General features: G+C 50.5%; 2 protein-coding genes across 8 annotated transcripts in view; one reads left to right on the forward strand and one right to left on the reverse strand.

Moving 5' to 3' along the window:
- UBE2L3 (ubiquitin conjugating enzyme E2 L3) overlaps window positions 1-24,766 on the forward strand; it is a 76,152-nt gene extending 51,386 nt beyond the window's left edge. For 2 of the 7 annotated variants that reach the window (XM_042911562.1, XM_042911561.1), the window contains exons 4-8: window positions 3,478-3,664; window positions 20,424-20,566; window positions 21,394-21,951; window positions 22,062-22,673; window positions 23,809-24,766. In XM_042911562.1, coding sequence (XP_042767496.1) covers window positions 3,478-3,664; window positions 20,424-20,566; window positions 21,394-21,951; window positions 22,062-22,673; window positions 23,809-24,582 — 2,274 coding nt within the window. In that variant the 3' untranslated portion in view covers window positions 24,583-24,766. Of the gene's footprint in view, window positions 1-3,477; window positions 3,665-10,450; window positions 11,942-18,177; window positions 18,261-18,867; window positions 19,215-19,974; window positions 20,094-20,122; window positions 20,309-20,423; window positions 20,567-21,393; window positions 21,952-22,061; window positions 22,674-23,808 lie in introns of those variants that run through there. The other 5 variants (XM_042911563.1, XM_042911566.1, XM_042911564.1 and 2 more) reach the window with 5 other exon arrangements.
- YDJC (YdjC chitooligosaccharide deacetylase homolog) lies at window positions 16,188-18,090 on the reverse strand. The gene is made up of 5 exons (XM_042911568.1): window positions 17,887-18,090; window positions 17,638-17,797; window positions 17,337-17,436; window positions 17,067-17,244; window positions 16,188-16,862 (listed from the first exon to the last, which is right to left on the reverse strand). The coding sequence occupies exons 1-5, from the start codon at window positions 18,048-18,050 to the stop codon at window positions 16,508-16,510; spliced, it is 957 nt and encodes a 318-aa protein (XP_042767502.1). The 5' UTR covers window positions 18,051-18,090; the 3' UTR covers window positions 16,188-16,507.
- Window positions 24,767-27,396: the final 2,630 nt, after the last annotated feature.

Below are 27,396 nucleotides of genomic sequence, written 5' to 3' on the forward strand. Positions count from 1 at the left end.
AGGGGTCTGCTACCACTTTAACTTCTGGACAGTGTTCTATAAAAATCTGTGTTCATGAAGAAGGGATTAGGGAAGGATTTGTTGGGATAAAAATGATTTCCCAATCGTGTCTTCTCCTAACATCCTTTCCCAGGTGTGTGCAGGTCAGTCTCCTCACACAGGCATACGACCCAGACTGTTAGTTAGCATCTCCACTCCTGACCCTGAGTCTCCAACTTCCTTACAAGCTTCCCCACAGGTTAATCTGAGAGTATATCCTGCTGTTCAGGGGGAGTTCGGAGCCCTAAACGTGGCCCCAGGCTTTCCTTAGGAAGACCCTGTGTAACCCCTCGGCCACACTGTCTGCTCCCAGCCTCTTGTCTTCCCCAGACTGCCCCTTCCAGACCCCACCATCATAGTCTTTAGTCCTATCTGTCGGGAAGTCTTCTCTCGCCCCTCAGCCTTCCCCAACTTTACCTGTCCTCCAAAGCCCCTGCCCCATGCCTCCCTTCCTTGGGCAGGATTAGAACACAGGGCAGTGTAGAGACCTGGTGCAAGCCAGCCTTGCTTCCCAACAGAGGAGCCATGTTTTGCTGGAGGATGCCCAGATGGTTTGGGGCTTGAAGAGGAGGGGGGGGGGGGCTGCCAATAGCATTCCTGGGCGCTCTGTGAAGCTTAGCTTTCTTTGGGTTGGGTGTGACATGGCACACCTGGATGGCACACAGGAGAGCCAGAGTATTGGGGAAAGGCAGTAGATGAAGGGTTTGCTCAACCCTGGAGGTAGAGGGAGGGTGGGAAGAATCTGGGGCTCTTTTTCTTGGGGCATCTCTCAGAGGCTCCTGGGCCCATCAGGGCATCCAGGCCCTGAAGTCTAGATCTTTGAGCTGTCCTAGGGACAAGGATGTGGGGCATGGTTCTGGCCATGTGTGGATAGCAACTAGGGGCAAGCTCTGTTCCCCAGAGTTCAGCTGGAGTTCCGCCACCTCTTTGAACCATTAGCACTCAGTGTGGTCTTGGTTGGGTTGTTATATGTTCATATTGTGTGTGACTGTTCATATTTTCAAAAAATATATTTGCAAAAGACATATCTGATAAAGTGCTGCTATCCGAAAATATACAAAAAATTGTTAAAACTCTATAATAAGAGTCTGATTTTCAAATGGGCAAAAAATCTGAATAGATACCTCACCAAAGAAGATATATAGATGACAATCAGCATATGAAAAGATAGTCAACATCATATATTGTCATTAGGGAATTGCAAACTAAAGTAACATGATACCATACACACCTATTAGAATGGCAAAAGTCTAAAACACTAACACTAACAAATGCTGGGGAGGATGTCTTGGTGAGGAACTTTCATTTGTTGCTGGTGGGAATATAAAATAGTGCAGCCACTTTGGAAGACAGTTGGTGATTGTTTTTTTAATGTTTATTTATTTATTTATTTTTTTTTAAAAAGAAAGTGTGAGTAGGAGAGAGGCTGAGAGAGAGGGAGACACAGAATCTGAAGCAGGCTCCAGGCTCTGAGCTATCAGCACAGAGCCTGTTACGTGGCTCAAACCCACAAACCTCAGGATCATGACCTAAGCCAAAGTTGGATGCTTAACCGACTGAGCCACTCAGGCAACCCAGTTGGTGATTTTTTTTAAATGTTTAGTTTGGAGGCACCTGGGTGGTTAAGTCAGTTAAGTGTCCAACTTTGGTTCAGGTCATGATCTCACTCAAGGTTCGTGGGTTCAAGCCCGGTGTCAGGCTCTGTGCAGAAAGCTCAGAGCCTGGAACCTGCTTCAGATTCTGTGTCTCCCTCTCTCTCTGCCCCTCCCCCACTCATGCTTTGTCTCTCTCTCTCTCTCTCTCAAAAGTAAATAACCATTAAAAAAATGTAAATGTTTAGTTTGTGAGAGACAGAGAATGAGAGCACAAGTGGGCAGAGGGGGAGGGAGGGAGGGAGGGAGGGAGGGAGGGAGAGAGAATGAGAGAATGAGAATATATCTGGAGTCTGGAAGATTCCATCCCATGACCTGAGCCAAAATCAAGAGTTGGTTGCTGAACCTACTGAGCCACCCAGGCACCCTGACAGTTGGTGCTTTTTAACAAAACTAAAAATAGTCTTAACCTACAATCTAGGAATCATGCTGCTCAGTGTTTACCCAAAGGAGTTAGGAATGCATATCCACACAAAAACTGACACACAGGTGTGTATAGCACCTTTATTCATAATTGCTAAACTTGGAAGCAACCAAGATGTCCCTCAGTGGATGAATGGAATAAGTGGTGATAAATCCAGAAAACAAAATATTTAGTGCTAAGAAGAATGAGCTATCATGCCATGAAAAAACATGGCAAAACCTTAAATGAATATAACTAAATGAAATATGCTAATCTGAATGATTCCACCTATAATGTATGATACCATACCAAACCAACAAAATGCATACCAAGAATGAACCTTAGTATAACTGGACTATGGGTAACAATGAACTGTCAGTGTAGGTTCATCGATTGTAACCACTCTATGGGGGATGTTGATAGTGGAGGAGGGGACATATAGGAATTTGGTACAGCTTTCCCCTGCTATCAGGGGAGCATTCTGGGGCACCCAGCTGGCTCATTTGGTGGAGCATGCAACCCTTGACCTCAAGGTTGTGAGTTCAAGCCCCATGTTGGGTGTAGAGATTACTTAAAAATAAGTCTTAAAACACACACACTCACAAACACACACAACTGGAGCATTCCTAGGAAACCTTTTATAAGCCAAAATGGTGTAAAGCAAAGAAGCATTTAGTTACTATTAATTTATATGGAAAAAATTGTTAGTGTTTCCAGACCCCAAAATTAACCTCTCAGGCTTGTCTGATACCTTAGGGACACGTCTTGCTAACAGATAGACAAAAGTCAAGGTAAAGCACAGATGTTTATTACAGATACAGTTCAAAGCTCTGACAGCTTGCCTCAGATGCTGAGTGCAGTTCCTGAAGAAGGCACTTGTCGGCGCCACCACTCTGGCTGTTCCAGGTGCAGTGCTGTCTCTATAAATGATTGCTGCAAAACAGATGCTGAATGCTATTTTCATTTTTTGCCTTTTTTGGTAAAAGTGAAAATCCTCTTCAGATTTCTGTCTTTTGGCTAGCAAAACAGGTACTAACATAGGTCTTTCAAGAAAGCAAAGTGGCGTCACTCAAACTTCTGGAAAGTGGGGGATACCTGTACTTCCCTCTCAGTTTTGCTGTAAACCTAAACCTACTCAAACAAACAAAGTCTATTAAGGATACAAAGAGAAAGAGACCACACGGCCAGTTGCAGACCTTTATGTAGCTTTGCGGACATCCTGCTCCGGAAACACCAATTGATGGTTGCCCTGAAGGTGACAAGGCTTCAATTGGCATACTATTTGAAATAAGTTAATTTTTCAAGTAAACAGGACAGTCCTGTCTCAGCTACAGGTGTTTGAACTGTAGCGTGTTCATTTTGATCTTTTCTCATTCCCTGCAGGACAACCCTCCATATGATAAGGGGGCCTTCAGAATCGAAATCAACTTTCCAGCAGAGTACCCATTCAAACCACCGAAGATCACATTTAAAACAAAGATCTATCACCCGAACATCGATGAAAAGGGGCAGGTCTGTCTGCCGGTAATTAGTGCTGAAAACTGGAAGCCAGCAACCAAAACCGACCAAGGTAAGGCATGCTTCTTGTGTCTTTCTCAGGTGGTGCTCTTCTGGGGATGCTGTTGTGGGGCAGGGGCCCCTCAGTCCTTTCTAATGCCATGTTTCACAGATTCCAGAGAAATCTTACCTGACCCAACTCCAGTGCATGCACAAGTGCTGCTGAGGTTCCCGTCATTCCTCATGGGCAGGGCACATCTCAGTCAAACCATTGACCTGCACAGGTATTTGAGGAGGCCCTCCTGTGCTCGCAGACCAGTGGGGACACATGTAAATAGACCAGCCCAGCATTTGCTGCCTGTGCAGTTAGGGGGTGTAGGTACTGTCCCTGGAAGTTTTCATGAAGGATTGTGGGGCTGCTTTGAGTGGGAAAGGGCAAATGGTGTTTAAGGTGACCTCGTACAGCAGTTAGCACATGAACTCAGACTTGAAGGAGGGAGGGAGGTTGGAGAGGCCCTGCCAGGCTAAAAGAAGGGTGCAAATCAAAGCTACCTGGCAGGCAGCACAATGCCAGTGGCTCAGAGTGGGTGGTGCTGGGGGGAAGGGGCATGGTCAAGGGCTGTGTGCCCAGATAAAAGCACAAAGTTGGTTTTAGTGGGCCTGGAATTCCTTGCAATTGAATGTGGCCATGTGTCCAGGTACTTCTGTATGAACATACATGTGCTAATTTTTCTGGGAAAGGTACTTGATTCATTATTATGGTTGGCCTTCCTCTTGTCCCTTGGAAGTATCTAGATTTTGTTATGGACTGTGTCTAGTTTTTATTTCTTAACTTCAGAACTTTCTTTTGAACTTTTAATCTCATATTGTTGGTGCGTAGCCACCTGAACCACTATACGGTCTTTTCAGATTAAAGGGAGTGGATGAGGGTGGAAGGCCTCAGATGGTTTTTCAGACTGATATAGTAATTTTTCATTGGAACCCCTGGAAGATGGAGTTGAAATCCTTTTGCATGGGAAGTTGAGCCTCTCTTGTTTGAAATAATCATCATGAAAGGTGTCCATCAGGCTTTCACAGCTCAGTAGTAGAAAGGAATGGGTCTAAATGTTGAGTCTGGGTAGAGAGATCTCCAGTGGACGTGACTTTCGATCATGGACAACGTGATGTTTATAAAAGCTGATGAAGTTCTTAAGTGCACATACTTGGTTTTTGTTTTTGTTTTTCTATACAAATTCCTAGCTCTGTGTTGGAAGGCTGTAGCTGCATTTGTTCCGGAATGCCTTGTCAGCCTCTCACACAACTTCAGGAGCCCTTGCCAAGTTGTGTGTATCTAACACCATGCCCTGGGAGGGGAAGCCCTTCCAGGCCTGGCTGCACCACAGCTCAGACTGCCAGGCCTCAAAGTTATAAGATCTTCTCCCTTACCTGAGAAATGGAGTGGGACCAGGGGCATTGAGGCTTGTAGGAGATACAAACACAAGTAAAAGTGCTCCACACCTCTTCAGAGACTAGCTGCTCCGGATGGGCAGATGTAGGCGCATAGCCAAAATGCTGAGCTCCCCTCCACCCCTAAATTAGATACCTGTCAGATACCTGAGATAGGCTTTTCGTTCTTTTGGTACTTGCCGGTGGGCTTTTTTTTTAATTTTTTTTTTTTTTAACATTTATTTATTTTAGAGAGACACAGCATGAGTGGGGGAGGGGCAGAGAGAGAGAGAGAAGGAGACACAGAATCTGAAGCAGGCTGCAGGCTCTGAGCAGGCTGTCAGCACAGAGCCTGATGCGGGGCTCAAACCCACAAACTGTGAGATCACGACCTGAGCCGAAGTCGGATGCTCAGCTGACTGAGCCACCCAGGCGCCCTTGCCGGCAGGCTTTTTAAGATAAAAATTTTGGTACAGGGTACTGTTGTGTGTGAAGTGATGGGCAGACTTGCTATTTTGTTATTTGGGACAGTTAGGGTTTCTTTCTGGAAAATCGTTCTGTAGCTTGTCCTCACATACAATCAGGCATGTTGTCCCTGGCACTTGCTGATATGCTTCCATGTTTATGCTATTATTATGTTACAAACCACCTTAAAACTTCATGACTTAAAATAACAGCAATTTGGTATTTCTCATTCTGTAGATTGGCTGGGTTCAGCTGGATGGTTCTGTAGCTGGTCATCCCTGGGGTCACTCATGGCTGAGTATCTCTGTAATTCAGCATTCACAGCAACTTTACAGTACATAACTGCTGCAAAAAAAAAAAAAAAAAAAAAAAAAAAAAACCAAAAAAAAAAACAACAAAAAAAAACCAAAAAAAAACCACAAAAACCCCAAAACACCCAAGAAAACAAAAAAACTAGAATCAGCTGTACCTGGAATGTCCAGAATAGGCAAATCTAGAGATAGAACATAGATTAGTGTTTGTCAGGGGTGGGATGAGGGGATTAGGAAGTGACTCTTTATAAGAGTGGGTGTTTTTGGAATGATGAATATGTTCTGGAATGAAATAGTAGTGGTATTACACAGTTTTGTGTTATCTGCTGAAAACAACTTAATTTGTATACTTTTAAGATTTTTTTTTAATGTTTGTATATTTTTGAGAGAGAGAGCATGAGCAGGGGAGGGGCAGAGAGAGAGAGAGGGAGAGAGAATCGTGGGCCTTGAACTCACGAACCTTGAGATCATAACCTGAGCCGAAATTGGATGCTCAAACAGCTGAGCCACCCAGGTGCCCCTTGATTTTTAATTAGAAAGTAGAGAAGCATTAAAAATTGAGCAAAAGTATGGGGTGCCTGAGTGGTTCAGTTGGTTAATTGTCTGACTTCAGCTCAGGTCATGAACTCGCAGTTTCATGAGTTCCAGCTCCGTGTCGGGCTCTGTGCTGACAGCTCGGAGCCTGGAGCCTGCTTTGGATTGTGTTTCTCTCTCTCTGCCCCTTCCCCACTTCCACCCTGTCTCTTCTAAAAATAAATAAACATTTTAAAAAATTGAGCAAAAGTAGCAGGAGAAAAGTCAAGAAACAAAGCAAAACTGTATCAAACAGAGAGGTAGTAGAACTTGACAATAATAATACCAGAAAAAAGGAATGTGAAAACAAAGTTTTGCATAGCAGTGTATCTGGTTCTAGTAGATATCTTAGCAGTAGAGCAAGGGCTTAATGTGGTAGTTGAATAAGATTTGCCATATAAATTGGAGTCTGTAACAAAGCCAGCATAATATGGATTCTGTGTGTACCAAACAATAGCGACAGAAATATATAAAAAGAAAAATAATTCCTTAATTGAATGTTTCAGTTCCCCCTCCATTATTATCTTAAATCAAGTGGATAAAATTTAGAAAGAGGACTCCATAAATATAATAAACAGTGTAAGATTAGATTTTGTAGTACTTTTAAATTTTTTTTTTTCAATGTTTATTTATTTTTGGGACAGAGAGAGACAGAGCATGAACGGGGGAGGGACAGAGAGAGAGGGAGACACAGAATCGGAAACAGGCTCCAGGCTCTGAGCCATCAGCCCGGAGCCTGACACGGGGCTCGAACTCATGGACCGTGAGATCGTGACCTGGCTGAAGTCGGATGCTTAACCGACTGCGCCACCCAGGCGCCCCTTGTAGTACAGTTTGTGGAAGGCTACTGCATCAGACAGCCTTTAGGGATGGGGGAATGTACCATTCACATTTTACTCTGAGAATGGAGCCCCCAGATCTCCATGAAAAGGGGGGGGGGGATGTCATGGATATTGTTTACATTCCCCATTACAAAGAAACTAAGAACAAAAACAAGGAAATTTTATAGCCTTTATTCTCTGACTGTATACATTGAGAGTGGGAGGTAAAATTTGATTTTGTTCTTTAGCCCCTACATTTTGGAGGAGAAAAATATACTCCTGAGGAGCATTTGGGTCAAGGAAGAGATTTAAAAAAAAAAAAAAAATAGGGCTAGACCACTTGTAAAATACAATGAATGCGCTGTTTTATGTATGAAAAATGCTGGGATGGGGCCACAGTTGTAGTTTGAAAATCTGTTGTAGCTGTCAGTTTCCTTACTATCAAAGCAAGCTAAGCTCAGCTAGACTTTATTACAGTTTAGCCAAGGAGCCAGAAATGCACCCAAAGGAACAGAGAAAGAATGAAATACTCATCAGAACAAGTAAAAAAATTGGAAAATATTTTGACTTGATCAAATAAGCAAAAGCAAGTTCCCAGACAAGAATTAAATAGATACAGAAATCTTACAAATTAGTCATCTTTTGAAAAAACAGTCTTGGGGTGCCTGGGTGGCACAGTTGGTTAAGCATCCGACTCTTGATCTTGGCTTAGGTTATGATCCCACAGACTGTGGGTTTAAGCCCTGCATCAAGTCCTGCGCTGATGGTGTGGAGTCTGCTTGGGATTCTGCCCCTCCCCTGCTTCTGCTCGCTTGCTCTCTCAAAATAAATAAATAAACTTAAAAAAGAAAAAGAAAAACTAGTCTTAATAGTTAACAAAATGGTTTTTATACCAATAGATTAGGTATTAAGATGGGCTAGTTGGGGTGCCTGGGTGGCTCAGTCAGTTAAACATCTGACTTCGGCTCAGGTCATGATCTCACAATTCGTGAGTTCAAGCCCTGCATCGGGCTCTGTGCTGACAGCTCAGAGCCTGGAGCCTGCTTCACATTCTGTGTCTCCCTTTCTCTCTGCCCCTTCCCTGCTCATGCTGTGTCTCTCTCTGTCTCAAAAATAAACATACATTAAAAAAAAAAAAAAAAAAAAAAAAAGATGAGCTAGTGAACAGCAGAGAGCCTGAGTATCCGTCACAGAGGGTGAACAGGAAAACTTGAAAACTCATCAGTACCTCCCACAAAGTACTTATCCAGGCAAGAACCCTCTGAGGTTCCTGAAATGCTAATGAAGCATCAGTTCTGCTACAGAACTGTTTCTGATCATGGAAGAAGACGGGAAGCCACCTGTTTACAGTGAGTCAGATGTGGTTCAAGTTTCTAGCCTGAAGTCAAGAGCAGGAAAAGAGTATGGGGAAGTCTATGGAGCAGTCTCGCAGCTGAGCATGGGGGTGGAGAAATCTGGGAGCTTGCTAAATTAGGGCCTGGCCTGCAAGCTGGGGTAGCATCTGGGAGAAGCTGTGAAAGATGTCCTCAGGAAGAGGGTTTGTCCGTGTGCTTGCTTCCCCTGGCTGGACAGGAGGGAGCCTTAGGTACTTATTTTAATGTTTGTTGATGCATACCTTCTGTTTATGGTGAGTGAAAGTGGTTTTCCATTGGAGGTACTAACATTTACTTTTCCTTTATAAAATATAAATATTTTTATTTTTTAAAGTGATTTAGAGAAATATATTAGATAAGTAGTCACTTAGGTTATATGTGGAAACACAGCAAATAGTGGAGTACCAATGGTTGAAGTTGGGGAAATAGGGACAAAATACCTTTATCATTGTTTCTGCTGTTACACAAGAATAAAATATAGAAAGGGTAAATCTTAAATACACAGATAGAAATATACTTCCAGGGCCTGCTTTCTCTTAAGAGATATTTACAGGTGGGAGGTGATAATGCCTGCCCCTGAGGGTGGTGTGGAGATAAGGAGAAACTGCCCTAACCTACAGAGCTGTTTCCAGGCCTTTCATTCCTGCTGGCTCTCCCCAGTCCACCCTTTCTGCCCACCTCCTCCATACTCAGCCTGGACCCTATTGGCCTCGCCTGTGCCCACCATGGTCACAGGAACCCTCAATTGCCCTGTCTCACTTGGTAACACTAATAGACAGAGGTGAGGGCAGGTGGTATTTGGGTGCCTGACCAGGAGTACTTTGTGCTGTTCCCCCCACTCAGAGTGGACCTATTGGCTGGTTATGTCTTTGTACCTGACCCAGCCAGTGGTAGCAGGTAATTCATAACTTGTAATGCTAGGGTGAAGAACATGGCTCCCAGGAAAGGAATACATGGCTTCGGTAATCCAGAGAAGAGATGCCTTTTTTGCTAGGAACATGACAGTGGGAAGAAACATGGAACTCTCGGGGTGCCAGTCCTAATCAGGGCGAGGTGAGGGGAAGCATGTGGGAGAAGGCAAAGTGGCTGCATGCACCCCACTTCTGAGGTGAGGAGGCTTGGGGTTCCTGAGCCTTCCGTGCTTCCCCCTTGATCTCTCTTTCCCATCTTCTGTTCCCTGGTGGCCCTTCCATCCCAGGGCTAGCCTTCCAGTACATCTAGGATTTACTGTACTTTGGGAAAGCATTGTGGAACCCACCCTGAGCTGTGTGATTTCTGCCTGTGGGATTGAGAGCATAACAGTGCTGAAGGTTACCTGCCTTCCAGCAGTTCGGGTGTCAAGTGAACCTTTCTCAGCTGCTTCAGAAGCTCCTAGTGGTCTTCCAGGGTGGGCTCATTATGTATTTACACTGTGCAGACCTGTCATGCACCCTTCATTGTCATGCTTTCTCAGTACACTTTTATGGAAACTCCCCTGAACTGATTGTAGTGAGGGACACGTCACCCAATCCCTACCCTGGAGAAGCTCCACTCGTGCGTGCGAGTATGTGTATGTGCATGTGAGGAGGTGTCCTTGCTAGGCCTGAGAGCTCCGCAGTTTGGGAGAAGCAGGGAGAGAGTGACTGGCTCCCCAGGGTGTCAGTTCAGGAAGGTTCCTGGAGAGGTGGAGGTGTCATCTGACCAGTTAACTGCTGATGTATTAGCTGCTTGTGGCTCAGCACCTTCTCCCAGCTACAGAGAAAAGATGGGTTGCGCCCTGGTGGTTAGAATTTTGGATAAACGGGAGGCTGCTTTCTCATAAAAGCACATCAATGTATATCAGTGTTGCAGTCAAAGTTTTGCCCTTTCTGAGACTGTTCTAACCAGCGGTGCCTGGTCCTTTTCTTGGCAGTAATCCAGTCCCTCATAGCACTGGTGAACGACCCCCAGCCCGAGCACCCACTTCGGGCTGACCTAGCTGAAGAATACTCTAAGGACCGTAAAAAATTCTGTAAGAACGCTGAAGAGTTTACAAAGAAATACGGGGAGAAGCGACCTGTGGACTAAACTCTGCCGCGACTGATTCCAGCGAGTGTGAGCGGAGATCCCGAGCAGCGCATTCAGACACCCGGCAAAGCAGGACTCTGTGGAAAATTGACACGTTCCGCCGCCTGGCGTTTGCTTGTGGCAGTTACTAACTTTCTACAGTTTTCTTAATCAAAAGTGGTCTAGGTAACCTGTAAAGAAAGGATTAAAAATTTAAGATGTTCTAGTTCTGCTTTCTTTGTTTTAAAAATCACTGCTTCAATCTACTTTAAAAGAATGGTATTTCTTTTCTTGTCCAAATTGATCCAAAATTTTCAATTTACATTTAGCCCTTAAGGTTAAGAAAAAAAAAAAGGAAAAAAGAAAAAAAGGTTGCAGTTCCCTTTCTTCCCCTGCCCCTGCAACTCCCACCTTCTTGCATTCGGTCTATTTTTCACTCATTCATTTCCCCAGACCCAGGCCCGTCTCCTCCGCAAAGAGAAGAGACCACTCCTGGTGATTCTGGTGGCTTCTCTACTCCCACGTTGCACTGCCCTGTGTGGGAGTTGGTTCAAATTCTCCTGGCTCCAATTTATAACATCCTTTAAAAAAAATTTAAAAACAAGCAAACGACCAGTCACCACCCCACCACCTCCCCCTCATCACCCCCCCAAAAAAAATTCCGTGAAAAGGGAGGCCCAGTTCTTATGTAAAAATCCAGCTGGTGTTACCACAATAACGTTGATTAAATGGGCAAACCCTGATGTCTGTGTGCGTGATTGAACTTTGGCCTGGCCTGATTGGGGTAACCCATGTCTGTGGTGACCCCAGGGGAGGGCCCACCCACCAGAAGATGCTGGCACTTGTGTGAGCTGGCACTTGTGTGAGGAATTTCTCGCCAGAGAGGCTGCTGAAGCCAAAGGTTGACACTCCTCCCTGCAACCATTGTAGAAGATGTGTCAGTGCAGGCAACAACGCCAAAGCCAGAATGTCCATGTGAAATTCCACGCTCACCTGTCACCGAGCTCCATCTGAATGTGCCATGGAGCTCCCTCTCCCAGCTCCTCAGTGCAGCGCAGCCCCACTGCGACCCTCCCTTGGCAGTTTGACCCTTTGCGGGGTTGGAATTGGCTGGAGTTGGCAGGACTCGGCTGTAGCCAGCACCAGTCTGGGGTTGCTGGCGCCCTGCTGGCCCCTTTCTTCGGAGCAGCCGGCCAGCCCAGGAACAAGACGGCCTTCCCCCTCCCTCTGGACTCACAGCCTTTGCAGAGTCAAGCTCCACTTGAAGCTCACTCAATAATATCCTTTACATGTGTTTTATATTGTTTTGACTGCCTTTTTTTGTAGAAATAAAAATTGACCTTAGAATTTATCATCAGATGAACTTGTAAGGATTTGAATGTTAATGTCTTTTCAAAGCAAGTGGGACTGCCCCTGAAATAGAGAATACGTGTCACTGACACCCAGAGGAAGCCGATGGTCCAAACACCGTGTGTCACCAACTCTTCTTTTGCCACTGGCGGCTGCCCTTCTTGGCTCTTGGGTGGAGGTGGCGGGGGGGGGGGGGGGGGGGGCGACTAGATCCTGTGGGGAAGATAAAGAAACCTGGCTTTCTGTTTTTAGCTCTCTTACTTGAGATCTTTCTGGGCCTTACAGACCTGTAAGATGGTTTTACCTGTGCAGAGGTGGGTGTGATGGGTCGGTTAGGCAGCAGAACGTTGTTTAGTTGTCCAGGTGCGTGGCCCCTGCAGTGTGGCAATGAACTTGGCTTCTTCAGTCCTAGGTGCGCCAGGGCAGGTTCTGGAGACTCCCGTGGGCCCAGGAAGGCAGGAGCACCGGGCCAGTGTTTCCACATCTGTCTCTTCATTAGCAGAAAGGTGATAATGGACTTCATTTCACTCACACACAGATTTGTTAATAAAATGCCAAATTCTGTCAGAAGCTATCCAAATAAGCCACCATTTGTTCTCATTGCTTCTCTGAATCCAGAAATACTGCCATTCTTGGAAACTGTCCCATTGTTTCATATCTCTACCAGCGTAGCTTTGCCTGCCTGTTGCCCTCTCACTTCTGTGCTCAGGAGGATACCTTTGCTAAAGCTAGCAGCCCCTCAGGGACTCTCAGCCCTGGCATGGCACCCCATGGTTTGCCCCGTCAGAGGCCTGGCCTTCGGAGAGCAAGGCAGGGGATGGTCCCTCCTTCAGGCCTGGGCAGCTTGCCCCCCTCCAGACTGGCAGTCCCCAGGGCAGGCTTTGAGCATGCTGGCGGACAGCCCTGGCTGCTCCACAACCGAACAGCTGGGTCCTCTGGAGAAGGGGAGAGCTGTCGAGCAGCCACCACTGACCTGAGCCTACTCAGGAATTCACAAGCACTGGGTTCCTCGAAGTGCGCCGGGTTCCCTCCCACTCCCTGCCAACGGCAGAGAATAGGCTTTCTAAGATGCTGCGATCCCGTTCTGCTGCCCTTAATAAAAATGCTCTCCGACACTGGTTTGGTTTTGTGGGTTTCTTCCTTACTGGGGGTGGGCAGAGCCAGGGGCCTATGTTCTTGGAGATGGGGAAGGGGTGGCCAGGGCCTAGGCTCTTCTGCCTGCTCCTCTCTCCCCATGCCCAGCTTTTCCAGAAGAGGCACTCACAGGTGTGTGGTCTTTCCACGAGGGAAGCAGAAAAAGCTGAAATCCAGGCCATTGGGGCCTGTGGAAGGACCCATTGGGTGTCAGGGGAAGGGACAGTGGCCTCTGTATATGCATCACTTCAGTTCATCTGTCAGTCCCGAGAGAGTGGTATTATGTACATTTAGCAGAGGAGCAGACTGAGGCCCCTAGAGAGTGGCTGTCTTGTTCAACCTCACTGAACTAAATGAGGGTGCACCTGAGGGTGAGGCTAGGCCATTTCCTTGAACCATCCCAGCCAGAAACCTGCCTCCAAGGCCTCCTAAGTCCCCTTGGGAATTTGACACAAGCTGATACCAGACCTGCCCTGTCAGCTACATCTGCAGGTGTCCAGGAGGAACCTTCCTGGAGTGTCATTTTACCTACAAGCAAGGAGCTAGTCCTTTCCCTTGATCATCAACAGGGTGATCAACTCTGCTGCCTCTTAAGACTTTATCCTTTGTGACTCTTAAGACAACCCCATGGACACCATTATCCCTATTTTTACAGAGGAAGAAACCAAAGTTCAGTGACAGGCAAGGACACGTGGCCTGTGTTTTTACAGTCTGGCTCCAGAGCCTGTTACATTCCATCACTCAGGTTCTTGGACCCCAGACACAGCCACAGTCCCCACCCCTTTCCCAAAACCAGAGTGCTACAGGACCTTCGCTCAACTTCCTCAACTCTGGAGCCACCATTTTCTTGCCTTCCTCACTCCTGTATTAATTGTTCAGCTCAAAATATGCATCTACTTCATCACTCCTGTGCCCACTGCAGCCTGGCTTCTGTCAGCCCCTGGCCAGCCTCCTGAGGCTTCCCTGGCAAGGGCCCCAGGACTTCCTCATCGCACAATCCACAGGCTGTCAGCCTCTCAGCCTACTCTCTTCATTTGGTAGCACCTCTGTGCCCCACTCTGCAGGGCAGCCACCTGACCCCATCAAAGGCAAAGCCAGACTGGTCTTAGTTCTTCCTGCCCCATTTGCACTGGCTCTTCCTCTTCTCCCTGCCTCCCTCACGCAGTGTGGGGCAGTGGCACCAACCGGAGGAGCAGAGCTGAAGGTGGCCTGGCTCAGGTGGTACTTGCTAAATGGCTGTTTCCTGGGTGATTGGGACATGTTTTTGCAGGAGGGCTCCTGGGGACACCATACACGCCTCAGAGGATCAGAGTGGAAAGGACTGCCCAATGGTGGATGGAGGCCCATAACCAAGGCCCAAAGAAGGAAGTCACCTCCTCCAGAGAGCGTTTTCTGAGCAGGCCTGGCTGGGTTAGGAGCCCCACTTTGGCCCCACACTCTACTTTGTGTTCCTCCCCCCTCTCTCCCACCGCAGTCCAGCCAGCTAAGCCCATGTATGTGCCAGACTGTGAGCTCCACACAGGCTAGGCAATCTGAGCACCCAGTCCTGCCTGGCCCAGAGCAGACCTCCCATACATGACTGATGGGTAGAGAACAGTAAACCCCTTGTCCAAGCCACCCAGTGCACAGCAGGTTTGACATAAGGAATACCCCATCTCCCCAGTGGGGTGCTAGTGACCAGCCCCACAGTGGGCCTGGTCTGCCTGCAGCCTTCTGCCTTATCACTTTCCCACCCCTTCTGAAGTAGACCTCTGTCTCCTGGCCACAGCCTCTCTCCTCTCCACTGTTAAACCCTCATGGTCCCTAGGGCTGATCTGGGCCCTCATCTCTGATCACCCCTCTCTCCCTCTCTGGGTGACTCCACAGCTTTAGCTGTGCAGATCCCAAATCTCTCTCCTGTCCACCCATACCTCTGTCCTCAGCCTCAGAGCCACACAGCCAACTGCCTCCTCTTCTCAAAATAGCAGAACCTCCCTCAAGGGAGCTTCTGTGCCAATAGGTTGCCTTCAGGCCACCCCTACCAGCTCTGGCCAGCAGCCTGCAGGAATGTGGCCAGACCCCAGTACACTGAGGCAAGGCAATTGGAGGGGCTAAGGGATTCCACTTCACAGCTATGGAGGAAAGGGCCTGTTGCTGGAAGAATCATGGTCAAGGGAAGTTTAGAGTAGAAGATGAAGCCAGGAAAGAAAAGCGTGAAGCCACAGTCAAGGGTTAGAGATGTAGGATCCGGACAGCAGAAAGGAGGAGCAAGATCCCACCCTCACCTCTCAAAGAAAGCTGTACATCCCTCAAGGCAGCCCAGGCCAAGAGAGAGCTCTTTAGGCACCTGATTGCTTGCCTGACACTGCATGGTGAAAAAACGTACAGGCAGCTTCAAAGTCCTGCCACTCCTAGGTCTGTAAAACGAGGACGTTGTTCCTTGCACATAGGCACTATTACCTGAGATTAAATGAAACAGGATCATCGTTCCATCTGCCTTTCAACACTCTAGAGCCGGGCAGGACTGTGCTCCCAAGAACTCCCTACCACCTTCCCCATCTGCTCCCTGCATCTCCTTGATCCGAGACACATGAACCCCAGTGACGGGGCATGCACACATCACCAGGCAGTGAAGAGTCCAGGATCCCATTTCCATAGACGGTTCCTCTTGGAGAATATTAAACAGGCTTGCAGGACCTCCTTTTATTTGCCCCTAGGATGGCAAAGGACTGCTTGTTTAGAACAAGTGACTTTTTAAGAGAGAGCACGCGTGCACACACTTGAGAGCAGGAGAGGGGCAGAGAGAAAGAGAATCTTAAGCAGGCTCCCACGCTAGGTGTTAACTTGGGGCTCAATCTTACAACCCTGAGATCATGACCTGAGCTGAAATGAAGAGTCAGATGCTTAACTGAGCCATCCAGGTGCCCGGAACAGGTGACTTTTTAAATAAAATTTGAGATTATAGTATCTCCCCAAAAGTAGGCAAGAAGTGAGACATTCTTCTCCCAAACCCCTTCCTCCCAAATGTGGAGTATGTTTTGCATATCTACTCTGGAATAATGACCTGGTTTGGGCCCTGAGTTGCTTTTGCCTTAAGTGTCTGCAAACGTTTTATGGGCACAGTTTATAAACCATCCAAGTTTACAAGACAGATATTTTATTAATACAGTGATCTCTACTACATCTGGACAAGGAAGATGCTAACTTACATGACAACTTGAAGGGCACCAAATGCTTGGCAGGCCCCAGGCCCAGATGTCATCTGTAGCCAAGATGGGTTGCCAAAGCTCTGGCCACCATTCTGAGCCATGAGGACCTGGACACAGATGTGACAGGGTCCTGCCCAGGGAAGTATGTTACTGGACCCTGGCTCTCAGCCTGGTTCTAGGATGTCCCAGGGCTTGACACTGGTCCCCTTTTTGTGTACTAACGGGTGTTTATGTTTGGCTGGCTATCAGGGTCATGGCGGGGAGCGCTCCAGGAAGGTTTTCAGAGTGGCTTCCCCAGGCCTCCTGGAATCTAGGTCGTGGAGAGCGCAGAGCTGTACTCCGTCCTGTGCAAGCTGGGCCCGCAGTGTGGGTGCGGTGAGGACACGCAGCTCATGCAGCCGCTCCCATGAGCAGGAAAAGGCATCGGGACCCTTACCACAGCCGCCGGCAGGAGGCACACTGGGGTAGCCAGGGTGTGCCATCAGCTCAGCTGTCAGGGTATGGCCCGTGGGTATGCCTTCCAGGGCCCGTGCTAGTGCTCCTGATACACGATGAACAGACATGTGCCGGCCGCAGGTGCTCAGGCCCACGAAGGCATCCGTCCACCTGTGGATGTCGGGGCATCAGGGGCATGCAGGGTGCAGCAGGACTATGTGATGGGCAGGGCTAGGCCTGTGACTGGACAGATCTGGGACGGGGGCAACCTAAGTCGACGCCTGACCGCCTTCAACGATGAGGAACGGACACAGCTGTCAGGTGAACTGCCGGCCGGGCTCACTAGGATACGGGATAGGGGGCGGGGGGCCTTACCGTAGGCCGTAGCGGGAGAAGGGGGCCACGGCGGCCAGGGCGTCGCGCTCCACCGAGCAGGCGAAGGCACGCGCGGGGGCCTCGAGCCACGCGCGGTCGCCCACCCCACGTTCCACCGGCAGCCTTGTGAAGCGCACCCCATTGGCCTGCAGCACCTCTGCGAACACCTGGCACACGCCTGCGGGCGGGATGGAGTCAGGAAGTAGCACCTCCTACTACCTGGGACCACCTCTCACCCGCAGCCCCCTTCCAGGGAACAATGCCCTCCACCTGGGAGCACGTGCACGTGCTGGTGCCCGTCCACGTGAGTGGGGTCCCCGCCCAGTAATTCTCGGAAGCGTATCAGCTGGGCCTCCAGCTCTTCCCGCACCTGGAGAGAGAGGATGACAGGCACCTTGAACGTCCCGGAGCAGCTACCAAGGAGGGTTCCCTCCAGGTGCCTCCGTGTGATTGCTCGTTTGAACTAGGGAAACATCCATCGCCAGCTCCTGCCACTAAAGGCTTCACGGTACCCTCAGGGCGGAGCCTTGGGGATCCTTTCGAGCATCTTCCTGCAGCCGCACCTCCGCACCTGGGGCAAAGCTACGCCTCCGGTCGTCACCGCCTCCCGGAATCCCATCTTGCCGAGGAAGAAGCCTTCGGGGCTGAGCAGCGACGAGTCGCCTAGGCGGGCCGGGCCCACGGGGCGGCCCTCGGACAGGTTGGCGTGAAGGCCCGTGGGGATTTTGTGCCTGCAGGCGGAGCGCGAGCGGGAGAACTGGCTGCCGCGGGGCGGCGGCTCCCGAAGCCAGCCCCGACCCTGGAGGGGTCCGCCACTCACCTGCGGGCCAGATCCGCTGCGCTCTCCGCAGCTGCGCCGTTGACCAGCAGGGACACGCTGGTCACAGCTCCTGCCAGGAAGGCCTCTACGATGCCCTCATCGCGCCGCGGGCAGTAACCAAAGTCATCTGCGGTGACCACGAGGCGCACGCGCGGTCCAGCCATAGACACTTCCGCGGACTGCCCCGGACCCTAGAGGACTGGACCCAGGCCCCACCCCTAGACGCAGTCGGAGGCTCCGCCCTGAAGCGCAAGCCCTCACGCAGCTGCACTTCGCCTTTGTTCTCGCCACCTACCGGTCTCAATGTGGCCCTGCAACGATCCTCTGGACCACACAGCGCGCTCCGCCGGATTTATTGCAACGCGGAACTTTCGGTAACTGCAAAAATTATATTTAATATGAAAAATACAGGAAAAAAAACCCTATTTAAAAAAAAACCACTTACTCTTCCCTAAAGTCGCTACTGTTAACTTTCTAGATAGTGTCTCTCCAGCATTTTTCTAAGCAAATAAACAAACCCAATTCCTTTTCTCCCCCACCCTAAAGTTTTTGTTTGTTTTGAGAAGATAATGATCACATCAGTGTTATCCCATTCTTGTAGTGTTTCATTTTTTTGATAGTGACTATGAACTTTTTCAACTGCGTATTTGTCTTTGGTGATTTTTTTTTCTAAGAGGAGGTTTAAAAAAAAACATTCTAGAAAGAACGTTCTAAGTAAGAAAATGAAACAAAACGTGTATAACAATGGCTTCATTTGAGGAAGCATTAGTCCTTGATTGCCCCAATTGAGCTCTGTGCCAGGATACAACTTTTACATTCATAATCTCATTTTTTTCCTTGGTGGTGCAGAAAAGCTTTCTTTACTGATGACTATATAGTCACCATGGTTGACAGTGAGAGTTTTCATTGTGATGTGGCTGTGTTTCTTTTCCCAATGGAAAGTGCAGCATTTGTCTCCAGCCCATTAGATTGGTAATGTTATTCCTGTTTTGCCGATGAGGAAGCTGAGGCTCAGAGGGGAAAAGTGGCTTGCCCAAAGTGACCCTGCCAGTAGTGGAGCTGCGACTTGACCTCCAAAGCTCTGGGTCTACCCTGGTCCTCTAGACCCTAGCAGCCCCCTGGGTCAGGGGCAGAGAAGGCAGAGCTGAATTTGAGATAACAAATAATATGTTCCTTGTGGGACATTGTATGGATCAGAGGCCTCATAGAGCCCTTATCAACCTCTTGGCATAAGGGTTATTGTGTTGAGTTGTGATTATTGAATTGTTGGACTTAAACTATCTTTCTCCACTGGGAAGCTGATCCTGAAAAGACCACAGCCCTTGAGGGTAAGCAGATTGGAAAGAGGAAACTGACATTTATTGAGCACTTACTGGTATTAGAAATATTAGAGATTAGGGGTGTGTGCCTCTGTTCCTACCCCCAAGGAGCACCATATGGTAAATGAGTAACAATACCTTGTAGCAGAGCCTAGAATGGGTTTTTTTGGTAATTCTGTTGAGGGTGGCAGGCCTTCTTGGAAGGTGACACCTGGGGGGGACATTAGGAGGAGTTTACTGGGCAGAGGGGGAAAGGAGGTAAAGATACACAGGGCTCTTATTGGGGTGTCAGGTGTGTTGTATGCAGATTTGATTTAATCTCTATATTCTCATATGGAAGAACATTCAACTGTTTACAGAGGAGGAGCAGATGACAAGAGGTTGAGTCACACTGGGAGGAAACAGTAGAGCTAGGAATTGAAGCTAGGTCTGTGACTTAGAGCCGGGACTCTTACCATTGTGCTCAGGGACACTGCAGAGGGAGAGGGCTGAAGACTCTCCTGGGTTCCCCCACACTGGGCAAGGAGAGGACCCTAGAAAGGATCAGGAGGCCCAGGAGGAAAGTGCTTGTGTCACCAGAGGAGACTGTGGCTTTGACCCTTAGGGCTTCCCTCAGGTGCCCAGTCTCCTACGTGGAACAGTCGGAAGCAACCCCTGAATCTCCCACAGTGAATATGGGCAAGGCAAATTCAGAGGAAGTGGGGGAGGGGCCAGCCTGGGTCCCGCCCTCAACCATTGTGGCGGAATTAGACAGCATTGCGAACCAATCAGGACGTAGCATGTAAATGAGCAAGCCCTGCTGACATGGGCCAACTCCAGAGCTCTGTGTCGCCTCCCTGGAGTGGGCCCAGGCTATATTGACTGGCACTGAGCGAGGCACGGACTCTGGTGAGCGGGTCAGCTCTGAACCAGGGGCAGACAACAGGGCTTCCGGGGTCTAGGAGGAGGGAGGGTCGGAAACATCCAGGCCCAGAGATGGTCAGAGACAGTATGCGGACATCCTTGGGGACCTCAGCCCCGACGACTCTGGACACGGACGGACCGTGCGCAGACACCCAGGGAATTCCGAGCAGAGGAAGGGCCCGACATGTGAAGGACGTGGGGTAAGGGGAGCGAGGAACCTGCGGATCCGGGGATTGCTGACACAGTGGCTGACAGACGAAGGGAGAGTCGGACTCATTGAGGCCTAGGGAGACCCTCACACCATCTCCCCGCCAGGCGCAGAGAGGAATCCGTGGCTGTGCTTCGGAACCAGAGAGAGAGGAGGCAGACAGCAATTCACCCTCACCATGACCAGTTGCCGCCATCACTCAGGATACTTGGCAGACGATGAGGCCGGCCACACCACTTACGTGGCCCGGGTAAGTGTGTCTGGCAGGACCCTGACTTTAAGACCCCCAAAATGTTCCCCGCCAGCTCCAGCACCCCAGACCACAGCCCCCCTTTCTCAGTGCCTGTTGACCTCCTCTCTGGGCCTGGTAGTGACATCCTTATCACCTTGACCACTCCTCTCACCCCCTGCTGGGCCCTAGTCACCCTCAAACTTCATTCACTGTGTCCCCTGACCTCCAGCAGCTGGGGAGGAGCTTGGTAGACTGGTACTCCAGAGTGGAAGCATGGAGTCTACTCAGGGCCCAAGGCTCAAAGTTTCAGAAACAGCCATGGGGAGCCGAGGGTTCAGGACTACAGGTGGTCTGTGCAGTGGAGACAGGACTGGTCTGCTCTAAGGACAGGTGAGGAACCCAAGTAGGGCTCAAAGGGGTTTGTGATTGCCCATTTCTGTCCTGCCCTGTGTGAGGGCAGAAGTGGGCTTTCTGACTCTCTAGCCACATGTTATATATGTGAAATGTATGTGTCAGGGAAGCGTTAGGATGACCTGAAATCAAGCCTCACTTTGCAGAAGAGGAAATTGGACCTCAAGAGGGGCCATCATGCCTATGGTGTCACAACCTGCAGTGGCAGAGCCAGGGTCCAGACCTAGAAACTTCCTGACTCTAAAACATAGTTCCTGACAATAAATTTTATAAAAAACAAAACACACACACACACACACACACACACACACAGTGCCTTCCACTGCCCACTCCCACCCAGCTCCTGGTGCCCTAGGAGGACCTCCAGGAAACCCCCTACTCCTTGTGGAGCATCCATGCCCTATATGACATGATGCCTGTCTGCTCTGGTGCAGCTGCCTAAGAAGCCACTGTTCCTGGAAATGGGACAAGTCTCCAAGCTGGGCCACATGCCACACCCACCATCGAGGTACACTCTCACAGACAGTTCAGGGCTCCGTGGCCACCAACAAAACCCAAGGGACCCTCGGCCCTTCGGTAACTTCCTGGATTTCCTTGTCAAAGGCCAGGTGCTGGACAGCCTACAGACGGTGGTGGAGGAGGCCACTGAGCGCATGACCACCATGAAGACAGAGGCTGGGGTGCCACTGGTGGAGGTGCAGGACCCAATAGAGATACCAAGGGGTAGGCGGCGGGTACGTGCCCAGCCTAGCCTCAGTACCATGCACTGGCACCGTGTCCGGCCCAGCCTCTGCACTGGATGTCCCAACAACTACCCATCCTGCTCTAGCTCCATGTCTGACTCCCATAACAGCCTCACAGCTGGCTGGCTGGGATCCCACAGCCAGGACAGTGACCTGGGCATCCATGGCATGGGCTCACTGCCACCCATGAGGGACAAACTTTTGCTGGAGAAGAACCTCAAACGGCTGCTGAAGCTGGAGAACAGAGGGGTGAGATCCAGGGCCATGGCACAGGGTAGGCGGGATGGACCCCAGTCAAGAACCCAGGGCTAGGGTTAGGCCTGGCTTGGCTGCCCCTGAAAGTCCCCCTCTCTCTGCAGAAAGGCCTGGATCAGTCCTGCTTCCAGAGGGATTCCCTGCTGTGGGATTCACTGGACAGCCATGCCAGCAGCCAGTGGACCCAGGAGCCGCCTCTGTCCTGGTTCTCAGGCCAGCTGGGCTCAAGCTCAGGCACACCTCAAACATCAGAGCTGGGCCCTGGAGAACAGGAACTGATCTGCCTCAAGCAAGAGTTTAATAAGGAGATCAAGTCATTGTTGAGCCAGCCAGCATCCTTTGACCTGCCTGGCTACTGTTCATTCCGTGAGCCCCATCGGACTCTGGACTTTCTGGCTGAGCACCAGCTCTTCCCTGCCCTGCAGAGTGTGGTCAGCCAGGCTGTGGACAAGCTCCGTGGTGCCCGCCGCCATGATGGCTGCCCTCTCTTCCCATCAGAATGGGAGCCCGCAACAGAGCCCAACTCTGACTCCATGCCAGGCTCCAAGCTAGCCACACCCACTGATGAGGAGGAGCCCTATGATATGCTACCCACCAGAACCTCCAGCCCCAAGATGGCTCGCAGAAAGAGCACCAAGAGCAGAGGACAGGCCAAGCCCAAGGAAGGTGGTTCCCCCATGTCCAGTGCCCAAGTGGCCACCAGACTCAGGCTCAAGGTAACACCCACAGAAGAACCCAAGGTCCCCTCACCCCACCGCAGACAGGAGGTGCCTGGCCAGGACCCTGAAATACAGACACCATCCATACCTACTTCAGGGTCCCTGAGCTTCAGCCAGAAGGCCCAGCCCTGGTGGAGCCTGCACCTCACCCTGCCTGCCCCTGGGATCGTGGTTGAAGGGCCCTCCAGCCAGACCCAGCCCACCACCCAGGGCACAGTTCCTCTCATCTCCCTCTCCCCTCACGTCTCCCACCACCTCCCCGTGTTCTCACCACTTGCCTCCTCAGTAAGAAGCTTCTCCCCATCTGCTTCACTGTATCCAGAGGTGACCTCAAGGGTGGGACAAGGGGGTTTAGGGAAGGGTTCCTTCAGCAACCACCCTTAGCCACCATCACAGGTATCTTGCCCTGCACTGTGGAAACCACCTGAGCTGGGGACGAACTGATTGGGAGCAGAAATCCTGGCCTGGTTACTGTCAGGTGTTGTTGAAGATGAATAAAGCCAAGATTTTATTCTGGGTCTTTTTGTAATGTTTGCCTGTGAATCTGAGGGGCCCTTCTATGTGGGGAGGGTCCTGTCCCTTGTAGACAGCAGCTTAAGCCCAGAGTGGGGCCCCACATCCTAGGCCCAGCTACCTGTGCTCCCACTAACCTAGGATCCTCCAGTGTGTTTGCTGAGAGGGAGTTGCTCAGAAAGAGTACAGAGAAGACATAGGTGGCTTCACCCTGGTAGACCCCCAGCACAGCCCCTGACCTTCATCTCACCCATCAAGGCCGAGGCAGGCTTCCTTCCTCTGAACCTTGGTCTGGGGGACAATCTACCAGAGCCCAGGTTATCCACGCTCCAGTTTGGGTGGCACTGTGACTGACATCACCAGCCTGGCCCCAGGCCTGACCGGTTTGGTCAAGTGTGGGAACAGTGTGTTAAGTGTGAGGGTGTGGCCCACATGCAGGACCAGGGCTCAGCTGCTGATTGAGACAGGATAGCAGATGTGGCAAGGCCATAACACTAGTGCAACAAGCGTGGCATCTGTGTGGGTGATGTGGATGGAGGGTGCTCGGGTGTGAGGGGCATCCTGAGGCATCAGGAATGGCATGACGTGTCTCCTTTTCCCTCCCCGGCTATTGCACTAGAGCCCCAGTTACAAGTTCATGAAGAAGAAGCCACTGCCCTCCATCTCATCCAAGTCCACCATATCCCACCTCTCCAACCCCTTGTACCAGGAGCTCATCAACTACTTGGTGGAGCAGGTCGTGTCCTTGCTCATCTGCAAGTACAAATTCGAGAAGAACCTTTCCAAGCAGCTAGGCTTCATCTCCTTCCCTGTCACCGAGACGCTCGTGGACCTCCTCCTGGGCTTCAAGAAAGTGAAGGGCTCCCAAATCTGCCTGTCCTCAAAGATCAACTGGAACTGCCTGTTGCGCAAGCTGGAGGAGGCAGAGTGGGCCCCACAGCTGTCTAGACAAGCGTCCCAGCACGACTCCCACCGCGGCACCGCCCACCGCAGCACTGCCCACCAGGGGGCGCCCCGGAGCAACACGGAGTCCCCCTCCACGCTGCCTGAGCTGTCCACCCAAAAGAATCAGGAGGACACAGAGCCCACTCTCCACAGTGAGTTGCTGGACCCTCAGCTCCTCCCAACTCAGGAGGATACTACACTCAAGGAGAAGGAGCCCAAGAGCCAGGAGGAGCCCAGGCCCTTCATGTTCACTGGCACAGACAGGGGCTCCGATCTGTGTCAGGAAGTTGTAGACATGGACAGTCAAGGTGATGAGGAGGAAGAGGACGAGGACAAGAATAATGACTTCTTTGGGGACAAGGGCAAACCCCAGAGCTCTCCCGAGTCTCAAGTGGAGCCCGATGTCAGCAGTGACTCCAGAGATGTGGGCCACAGTCATGCTCCGTGAGGCCTATGAGTTGCACCCAGTGCTTGATTCCCTGCTCATCCTCTTGCTCCAATGGAGTGCTGCACCCCACCCCCCCCACCGGCCCTTGCCCTGAGCAGAGGTCAGGGTGGTCTGAATGCCCACGAGGAGCTCTGCTGGCTTATCAGGAAAGCCAGAGGGAGAAATAAAGTCTGTGTTGATGGAGCACAGTTTTGTTGTCTGGAGATTTCAGCCCCACTTCCGTATGACTGAGCACCTGCGCCTGAAGTAACACCTCCCGCAGGCCTGGCCACAGCCAGCCTTCATGACAGCTGGCCATACCCTGACCCCCCGCCCCCCTCACCTCACATGCATGCTTGAACACAAGTGTCTGCTTATGGTTCTTCTCTGCCCCAGTGTGCACCTTCCTGACTCTTCAAGCCTCTTAGGATTCATGGTGCATTTTCCTAATGGCTCCTGAGCATTGTGGTTCCTGCTTCCAGAGAGCTCCTCCTCTGCCAGGGCAGCAACCTGCTACCTTTGCTGTGCCACACCCTCATGTTCCTATTGGGGAACCATGCATCCTCCCTTTCCTGATATTCCCATGCCTACCTGTCTTCCTAATTTGTATTTCCCAGCTCCCAGCTCCTGAATCTGGAGGATCCAAACTATGGATCGATCACATGGGGGCTCATGGGGGCTCACGGTCTGTCACATGGGGTCACATGGGGGCTCACGGTCTGTCAAGCTGTGGATTGGCTGCTCCAGGCTGGCCATGTGACTACCCTTTCAGTAGTGGCCCTGGCCAGACAGCTTTCTCTGGAAGGGTCTGTGGGCATGGCTGGTGCTGTGATTGGCAGGTCTCATCTCCAAGGTTCTTCTGGGGCTTCTGGCCATCCTGTGCTACCAGCTCAGAACCTGCCTTCTCTCTGCCTTCCCAGGGCAGCCATTTTGTTCCGCTGTTCAGGCATCTTCACCTAGGGAACCGCTCAACCTCTTTCCCCTCCACCCTGTCAAAAGAACATGTGAAGATGCTCCACTCTGACTCGCTGTGTGGGCTGCTGTTTCAGGGATATGGGGGAGGTGTGAGCCACCTGCTCACACAGATCACACAGGTCCCACCTGGGCGTATAGAGCCCAAGTCTGCTCAACCAAGCCTGGCCACGCTCAGCACTCCATGTGTGAAGACACAGCCACTGCAGAGCTTCTCTGGAGCCAGTCAGGGAGGAGCTTCCATACCACACCCATGCCCTGTGGTTCAAGGAGAAAGACCTGCTCTGCTGCCAGTCAGAGCAACCGGGGTCCTAAGTTGGTGGATCAGGGACCCATTTTTCCAGAGATCTCTTGTGGCAAGGATCTTTTAGGGCATATGCTCAACTCATAAGGCCCATTCCCTGAGGCCACCACAGTGTCAGGCCACATTTTTGTACCTTTTTGCCATATCACTTGGCCACAGTTGACTAGCCCTCTTGACACATCCCTATTCTAAGCTAGGCCAGTCAGGTGTTTGCCCTAGGAGCTTGCAATTGGGGTGGACTGAGAGATTTTTATTTTTTAAGTTTATTTATTTTTAGTAATCTCTACACCTAACCTGGGGCTCGAACTCACAACCCCGAGATCAAGAGTCACATGCTCTTCCAATTGAGCCAGCCAGGCATGCTGGCATAGACTGGGAAATTCTGGTGCAGTTTGCACTGAGTGCTAAAAACAAGGGTGGACAGTGTGGAGCATCTCCCCCCGACCCACCCCCCTCTGGAGAGGCAAGAAATCCTGTCTGTAGGACAGAACCGGGAGGGGAGCCCTAGGGCTCTCAGAGATAGCAGCTGGCATGAAACCTGCCAGCTTTCCAGGTCTCTCTGCCAAGTCCTCAAGGGAAAAAGAACATACACCCACCCTGGCCTCAGAGGCACATGTCTAGGGAATGTCCCTGGAGTGGGAGCAGCCCCTTTGGGAACCACTGGTACACTGTGCTAAAGACATCTGACTTTAGCTCCTGTATCTGTATCAGGTATCTGTTGCTATGTAACCACTCCAAGGCTTAAGTGGCTTCAAACAAAGTCATCATTTTTCCTGATGCTGGTGGTTGGCAGGCTCAGCTGGCAGTGGTGGAGATAGTTTCTTGTGTGGCTGCTTTTAGCTGGGGACATGGCTGAGACCAGAACATCCCACATGGCCTCTCCCCCTCTAGGATCTCCCCAAGGCCCCTAACCATTCATTCAGTCCTCTGGCCTGCACTTCCTTACAGCACGGTGCAGCAGCTGGCTTCCTAGAGAGACAAATCGAGAACCACTGGTCCTCTTGCAGCTTTGCTCAGAAGCCCCAAAACAGCATTTCTGTGCCATTCTCTTGGTCAAAGCGAATGGCAATGCCTGCCCAGATTCAAGGGGAGGGAAAATGGAGTCCAGGTGTTAATGAGAGAAGCAGCTTACGCTTACAGGGATGGAAGGAACTGTTAGTAGCCATATTTGGAGACCAGCTACTACCCCTCCTCCCCATCCATAGCTGATTTCACCTTGAGCAGTCCCTGGAACCAAGTGGAGCAGATCAGATTTTTTTCTGAGCCTGAAGACAAACTGTGGCTGGAAAGCAGAAGTCTGTGGAGACACCATAGTCAGCCCTGAGCATCTGCCAGCTGCGGAAGGCGGTATGCAGTGGGGAGCAGGGAAAGAGAACAGCTCCAGCCATGAAGCTCTGAGAAAGTTGATGGAGAGCCATGTTGGTTTCTCCTATTCCAGTTCTTGGGTCTCTGCTGTACTTGGAATTCTGTCTTTGCCTGTTGGGGAGATTGCTTGCTGTGTCCTAACCACCCTCTGGTCTTACCTGCAGTGGGAAGCTGTTGGCAGCTTTCAGCAGGTG

Source organism: Panthera leo, chromosome D3 (genome assembly GCF_018350215.1).
Source record: "Panthera leo isolate Ple1 chromosome D3, P.leo_Ple1_pat1.1, whole genome shotgun sequence".
Lineage (NCBI taxonomy): Eukaryota > Metazoa > Chordata > Mammalia > Carnivora > Felidae > Panthera > Panthera leo.

Bases quoted from the DNA above. Each gene is read 5' to 3' on its own strand.
- YDJC (XM_042911568.1), bottom strand. From the start codon at position 18,050: ATGGCTGGACCGCGCGTGCGCCTCGTGGTCACCGCAGATGACTTTGGT. The intron at 17,437-17,637 runs GTGCGGAGGTGC...CTCTCTCTCCAG, and splicing joins GAGGCGTAGCTTTGCCCCAG to GTGCGGGAAGAGCTGGAGGC. The intron at 16,863-17,066 runs GTAAGGCCCCCC...CGACATCCACAG, and splicing joins TTCTCCCGCTACGGCCTACG to GTGGACGGATGCCTTCGTGG.